This window comes from Cornus florida, unplaced genomic scaffold, assembly GCF_030987335.1.
Source record: "Cornus florida cultivar Cherokee Brave unplaced genomic scaffold, ASM3098733v1 CherokeeBrave_3.0.0_Hap2_Chr11, whole genome shotgun sequence".
Classification (NCBI taxonomy): Eukaryota; Viridiplantae; Streptophyta; class Magnoliopsida; order Cornales; family Cornaceae; genus Cornus; species Cornus florida.
The window spans coordinates 92,425,001-92,432,758 of NW_026775581.1; the positions used below are offsets into that span (position 1 = coordinate 92,425,001).

At 36.8% G+C, this 7,758-nt stretch overlaps 1 protein-coding gene across 1 annotated transcript; it reads left to right on the forward strand.

The window, feature by feature from the left end:
* Window positions 1–525: 525 nt before the first annotated feature.
* On the forward strand, window positions 526–7,758 carry LOC132286558 (uncharacterized). The gene is made up of 15 exons (XM_059788906.1): window positions 526–890; window positions 3,581–3,977; window positions 4,082–4,207; window positions 4,274–4,378; window positions 4,654–5,257; window positions 5,511–5,551; window positions 5,660–5,728; window positions 5,824–5,924; window positions 6,116–6,194; window positions 6,343–6,441; window positions 6,529–6,597; window positions 6,773–6,822; window positions 7,083–7,164; window positions 7,302–7,396; window positions 7,491–7,758. Exons 1-15 carry the CDS (start codon window positions 598–600, stop codon window positions 7,585–7,587), a joined length of 2,307 nt encoding a protein of 768 aa, XP_059644889.1. The 5' UTR covers window positions 526–597; the 3' UTR covers window positions 7,588–7,758.

Below are 7,758 nucleotides of genomic sequence, written 5' to 3' on the forward strand. Positions count from 1 at the left end.
CCGCTAACTTTTTTTAAAAAATATTGTATGGGGCGCACCCGAATATCTACTTCCTTGCACTTTGTAAATTCTGCACTAAAGACACACGTACAGTGAATATAAAAGGAGATCATCAAGCATGATGTTAGTGTTATGCATCAAACAATTCTCTTTTTAGCTTTTGACCTATGCCACGTTTGAGTACTAAAATAATTGATATTGTAAAGTAAGCAACCTAACCCCTAACACTAATTTTTTTTAAAACGTAAAGCTATAATTGTAACATATCCTTATATGAAGGGCAATTATGGAACAAAATCATAAAAACACTCTCGTCTCCACCAATCACCATCTATGTTCTCACCCAATGAAGCTAAAGACAAATTTGTTTCCCGATTTGCCCTCTTCTACACCCGTCCGTACTCCATAGGCTTCTCAAGCCGGCTACTTACACGTGGCAAACACCCTTTATGTCCACGATTCTCACAATACGTGTGTATATATATAATTAATTAGTAATATATACATAAACTCAGGTCACCACCCCATAATAAAGTACTACTCCATGTATGCGCATTGGTCACACCATGTCCGGTCAGTCCGGCGACCACCGGCGACATGGAGGCCGACGAGTCAGGGGCGAGTCGTTACCGAGTTCTGGTGGATCGGTTTCAGAGTCTGGAAGTGAGTCACGCGAGACTCAAAGAGCAGTTCGATTTGCTAGTGGAAGAACAGAGCAAGACGAGAATGAACGAAGTTGGGTCGTCAGATTCCGACGATTTGACGTCATATCCCGGCTGGGGTTGTGTCACCGGAGTGTTCTCGACGCGGAATCTGTACCGGAACGTGTTGGAGTACATGGGCCATGCTGTTTACGTGAGCAGAGCTCTATCTGGAGAGATCATTTACTGGTAATTAATTAACCCTTTTAACTTTACGTAATCAGTTCATTAATCACTGTTTTTTTTATTGATTTCCCCTGTTAATTTGTCTTTTGAGATTAAGATTTTCGTTTTTGACTAGTTTTAGAATGGTTAGTGTTCTATTCTGTTTGATGAAAAAGTTGCTTAGAAATAAAGCCAAACCTGTTTTGTGGTTATTGCTTTTTTTGGATAAGTTTTGTGAATATATATATATATATATATATTTCCTGATTGTTTTGTGAATTTTTAAAATATGTAAATTTTGAACTGTTTTGGATAGTTTTGAAGGAAAAAAATATTTTTATGTGACTAAATAAGCGGACTTCACAATCTAACTAAATCAAAGTTAATGGATGCATTTATGCGGGGTTCATGTAGATGCATCTAATGGTTGTGGTTTAGTCACCAAATAATGGGGATTTGGATAATTTTTAATAGTTTTTCTCCCAACGAAAAAAAAAAAAAAAGTGTCATGTCATCGTAAGTTCCTAACTATCCACATGGTTTCGCACATAAAATATAAAAAAAATCCCAACAAAGTGGGGATTTGGTGTTTTTCTAACCGCTGGATATAAGTTTGGAGATACGTGAAGAGAGAGGGAAAAAAAAACTAAGGTGGTGTTTGACTATTCTGTTAGTGGGTTGGCGAGACTTCAAAGATGTTTGATAGAAGTTCACATTGAAGCGTTATTGTTATACACTTATACTAATTGCTAATTTGCTATATAACCGATGTTTTCTTGGTTGCCCACATTTATGGTTTGAGCTTAATATTTGATGAGTATCTTTGAAATGGTTATGATTTGATTTGTGTTTGATGGAACTACTACTTACAAATAAGGTCAAACGTGTTTTTCGAACCTCAGAATGTAAATCATGAAGTGTTTTAAATGATTTAATGAGGCTGAAAGTTTGCATATGGAGGTGATTATTGGGGGCTGTATTTATGGCCTTACATGTGGATGCTTCCAAAGTCGATGACTGGTATCACCGGTCTTTTACTGGGTGGCAATGTCACGTACACTTGCTGTTTGATAGAATTTCACAACGAAGGCTTGATGCTACAAAATTAATGAGCTAATTTAGTTCGTGTTTTAGAATTTTCGATTTGAAGGCTGAGACTAATTTTGAATTCTGAATGGTCTTCTTATTCCATCATCTTCAATTTAGTGGCTAGGATTGAAGATGATGTTTTAACACATAAAAGAAATTACGTCCATGAAATCGCGTGATGGTAACAATTTTAAACAGTGGCTAGATCCTTGCACAGTTACTGTACCAATCTTTGTGCTTATGGCTACAACAAAAAACATCATGACCCCATTCTAGATATATATTTGTACCTTCAAATGCTATGCACCGTTTAGTTTGGTAGGTATATGCTTTGTATTGAGTCCCTTCCTCATCTATCTATTAGATAAGGCTTCTAAGCAAGTTCGATTATCTTAAGCAGCACAATTACCATCCGCTTCAGGTTGGCAATTTTGGCCTTGGATTTTGACAGGTGAATTGTAAATAATTCAGCTCTTCGTAGGTAAATAAATAGTATCAATTTATAGGCGTGTCTGTGTGCCTCACTATACAACAACTTGGATTGTGGAAGAAAATGTTCATATGATTAAATTGTTTCCCCAAATTAGGCACACCTTCTTGACGTTATTGATGCATTTTTCGTTTAATATTATAAATGACGAGGTTTAGAGACAGATGTTGGAAGGATCACAAGGATATGAACTTTTCAAAATGCGTAGCCTTGAGACATGGCTCGAATACTCGGGTAATATGCCTGCTGCCTTGAAGATGGCCATGGGTCTGATATGTTAGCTTCATACATTAACAAAAGTAGAGTGTTCATGTCACAATTCTGAAACTTCAAGAACTACTTTTTTTTTTTTTGTTCTTTTTAGTTTTATTTAACTAATGCTTTGTCAGAGTATGTATTTTAATGAAGTTATGGTGCATTTAGATGCTTAATGAGAGCTATATGAAATATCAATCCTTGACTTCCGGAAAAATATTTGAAGATGCAACTGCATTTTATTGGATGAATGGATTTCAGAAACTGGGATTATCATCATCAAGTGATTGTATAGGATCGGGTTTTTTTTTTTTTTCGCTGTTTGACAGCCTTATAAATTTGACTGCCACTTAGCTGCCATTTTCTGTAATGCCCTAATTCAGTTCAATAGCCCTGCACCTTCAAATGCATGTAAAGGAAAAAAGAACAATTCTACTTCTGTGGGATGTCCAACTCTGTTCCTCTAGTGGATATTGAGGGCATGTACCAATAATAAACCACATCAGTTTATACAATTAATATAATATTTTTTTACAGACTTGATTAAAGGAATCAATGGTATTTTTGCCTAAAACTACAGTATAGAGAGGACAATAACCTTAGCTTCACTTTCTATTGTTTGGTTTTATGTATTTAATTTACAGTTTTGCTCTAGGAGCTCCAGACTCAAGTTCCCCTGCCCGCTGAAGCTTGGAACATGCTCAGGGTGAATAGAGTGCCTTTCCAATTTCAATTCAGCAATGTCAATGCTTGAATTATCAAATCCTAATGTCAATTGTCTCCTGTTTAGACGGGGAATAAGTTTTGCTTTTAAAAATTGTTGGTGAATTTTAAAATTTAATGACATAATACATTGATTAAGAAATGTTCTCTATTTCAGGAATCGTTCTGCTGAAAAACTCTATGGATATAAGGATTATGAGATACTTGGTCAAAGAGTTGTAGATCTGCTTATTGATGAAGAACATTGTGTGCGCGCAAATAAAATAATGGAGAAGTTGAGCTATGGTCAATCATGGTCAGGTCAGTTTCCTTTTAAGAAGAGGTGCGGTGAGATATTTATGGCGATAGTGACAAAAAGCTCATTATATGAGGATGGTCAGCTTGTTGGTATTATCACTGTTTCAAGTGATGCAGCCATTTTTAATAGTATAAACTCAGAAAACCTGAGAACATATCAAGACTGTTCCAATGGCCAACAAAAAGCACGGGGACTAAACTTGAAAAAGTTTCAGTGGCACCCACAGCCACAGATCACATCTTCTCTATCCAATCTGGTGCTCATGTTTTAGACTATTATATTTGTGTTCCATTTACTTCCTGTTCCTTTTGTTCTGGTTGTGAATGAGTGTTTTTATACTTGTTCTGTTAAACCAATCAGGCCTTAAAGGTTCTACCACGGAAACAAGGGGATGATACAGACAGCGGATGCACAAATTCCAAGGACAGAGAGGATACTCTAGCAGAGGCAGAAGATGTAAAATTAGAGAGGCCGCCTAAAGTTCCGGTAATTCTCGACTCGATAGCTAAATCTACTTAGATTTGATAATAAAAGAAGATCATTATTTTCCAGGAAACAAAGCCTGGTTTCAGTTCACGCATCAGGAAGAGCACAACCGATGAGGATAACCCTCAAAAGGACAAGTCTACCTTCAAATTTGTTCAACCTTCTAAAATTGTACTTATTGCTTCCCTTACTTCAAAGATAAACTTTGTACTTGTCGTAATGAAAAATTTAGTTTTCAGGAATCATTCATGCAGAGAATCCATGGGGTTTTCGATTCAGTTATCAATTTGGTGAAGATTTTCCAGAAAAACTGGAAATGATATCTGTGTATTTCAGGGGAAATTTGATGTTAGAAAAAGTAGATAATAATGACTATAACATCTGACTTTCTTCCTATATATGCTGTTCATTTGGCTTCTTAAACTACTTATCCGGGATACCTGTAGGCAGCGAAGGTGATGTCAAAGTTGCAAATAGGGGGAACTGGAAACCATTACAAAGAACAGGATGAAAGCGTTCAACATTGCGATTTGACTGATACTGCAGTGAGAAATGAAGTGAATGTTGAGGGAAATTATCCTAGAGGTTTAAAGGCAACAACTTCATACTGGTGCACTACTGTTGATGCTGAGTATGAGGGGGTGAACCCCCACAAAAGAAATTCCCAGTCTCCATTTGCCGCTAAAAGAGTGTGTACAAATGTAAATGGGCACAAAATTCCTGAAGGTTTCAAAGAGAGTTCTTCTATTGAAACCTTTTCGAGAGAGTGCAAGGAGTGTTCTGAGGAGTTCAAAGTGGGAGATGAGTTGCCAAGATTAGGCTTCCAACTGGATGCAAATGAGTTGGAGCCAGATTTACATAATCCAAAAGTTCTGGAGATAGGAGATGCAGTGCAACAACAGCCAGATGGTCAAACCATTCCAAGCTCAGGGGAGAGCATTGGTAGCAGCCATGGAAGTCCATCAAGGAAAGGTGATAATGGGTCAAGCACAGTGGTAGATTGTGAAATTCGCTGGGAAGACATACATTTTCGGGAGGAGGTCGGGCAAGGTAAATTTGAGAAAACTTGTATTCCTTATATCCTTCATTTGTTTGAAGCATATACAGACTCTTCTATACAGTAAAATGTGCTAGGTTCGGTCCGTGGAAAGTGGATCCATAACTGCTAGAAAAAGTCAAAGACACATCATTGATCAGATACTATCTAATACAATACAAACAGCATATTATTATTTCCATTTTAGTTCAGATTTAGAATTTTGAGCTCATTTATCACATAACATCATTTGTTTTTGCCTTCCAGGTTCATATGGTGTTGTATATCATGGAATTTGGAACGGATCGGTGAATTCTTAAAGTCATATACTCTTCATATTCTTATTTCAAACTAGAAAAATGAATCAATATGCTCATATGGTGTTGCATTATTAATTTATTGTTTGTGTTCATCAGGATGTTGCCGTTAAGGTTTATTTTGGAAACGAGTACACTGAGTGGACTTCACTTGACTACAAAAAAGAGGTATATGATGCTCTCAACAAACTGTTAGCTGTTTGTATATATTATTTGTGAAAAGGAAATGCCTAATCCAAATATCTCGATTAATATTCTCTCAGATAGATATAATGCGAAGACTGAGACATCCAAATGTATTGCTGTTCATGGGGGCAGTATACTCACAGGAAAAACTTGCCATTGTTACAGAGTTCTTACCGAGGTAATTGTAATACATTTGTCTTGTTCTCAATGATGATTTAAGTGTGCTCCCCTCCCCCCCCCCCCCCCAGCCCCTTTTTTTGTTTCTTTAGAGAGTTGGCATCTGGTTGGTGCTATGGGAGGGACAGTTTCTCCCACATGTTTTTCGGAAATATTATATCACATTTTTTTTTTTTTTTCTCATGTGGTCAGGGGAAGCCTCTTGAAAACACTTCATAAGAATAACCAGTCACTGGACCTCCGAAGACGTCTAAGGATGGCTCTTGACGTTGTCCGTTTTTTCTGCTCCAAAGCATAAGCTTTTTCTTTTTTTCCTTTTGTACTTTGTCACTTGGGACTTGAGGGTCATTTCACCACCTTTGCGCTCTCTCTTGTTGTCGAGCTTTTCAGTTATTTATTTATTTATTTTTGGGCTGCAGGCAAGAGGAATGAATTATTTGCACCACAGAAACCCACCAATAGTACATAGGGACTTGAAATCTTCAAATCTGCTTGTGGATAGAAACTGGACAGTCAAGGTGATTTGTAATGAAATGCCTTCAAATTACTTTACAGATTTAGTGGATTGAATTAATCAGTCAGACAAGTCATTTTAATTGTGTCAGGTTGGAGATTTTGGTCTGTCCAAGTTGAAGGATGCAACTTTCTTAACAGCGAAATCCGGAAGAGGAACCGTAGAGATCTCATCACTTTGCTTTCTTCTATTTCATTTTTCTTAAGAATTCTTTAATTACAAAATTTAATAGACCTATCTCTTACCTGTTGCATTGCATCTATGTTAGTGTATGCGGTAATTATACTTGAAAGACATTCCTTGACTTCTTCCTTTTTCCATTGTGCTTGATGCAGCCTCAGTGGATGGCTCCTGAAGTCCTTAGAAATGAACCTTCAAATGAAAAGTAATCTCCCAAAACCGTGCTTTTAAATTCATTTATTTTTATATATATTTTTTAATTTGGGAACCCGTCTAGATCTCGTTTGAGTAGTTTCCCAAGTCCCAATGGTTAAACAGTTGCAATCTCTAGTCATTTAATTGCATGTATTTTGACAAAATGGAATATAGGGTTTTTGATGTTTTCTTTGTGGATTTTGTGTTTGGTTATGAGTGTGCACAAGAGAAGGTTTTGCTAATGCAAGTTGTTGTTCTAACGATGAACAGGTCCGATGTCTTTAGTTTTGGCGTCATTCTATGGGAGCTAATGACTGAATCTATTCCTTGGGTCAACCTGAATTGCTTGCAGGTATCTCTCTCTGGAGAATGCATTTTCTCCTAATATTCTAAAACTGGAAGGCCATATATGCTCATACTTTGTCAACAGCAATATTGTTCAAAGGGAATTATCTGCTTAACTAAAACGTTTGTCTTTTATTTTGAAAGGTTGTTGGAGTTGTGGGATTCATGGACCGCAGGTTAGACATACCGGAAGGCCTTGATCCCCGAACATCATCCATCATCCGCGACTGCTGGCAGAGGTATCTTTGTAATTTTCTAATCATGTTTCATTTTATTTTATAACTTGCAAGTAAGAATTGCCATTGACATTTTGTTTCTTCAAATAAAAAACAGCAACTCGGAACAACGTCCATCATTTGAAGACATAATCCAGAGAATGACAGACTTAATTCGCACTACTCCAGCAGCATCAATTGGGAGGAGGTCATAGCAGCCATAAACATGCAGTGTGCATTTTCACTTTTAATCCATCAAAATGGTCGGTGAATGGAGGAGCCGAGCAAGTGGAATAACAAAGTAATTAATCCATTCAAACGTTAAAATTTTGATCTCTATTTTCCTTTAATTTGTTACTCTGTCTTTTTTCAGTAAATTAAAAAAA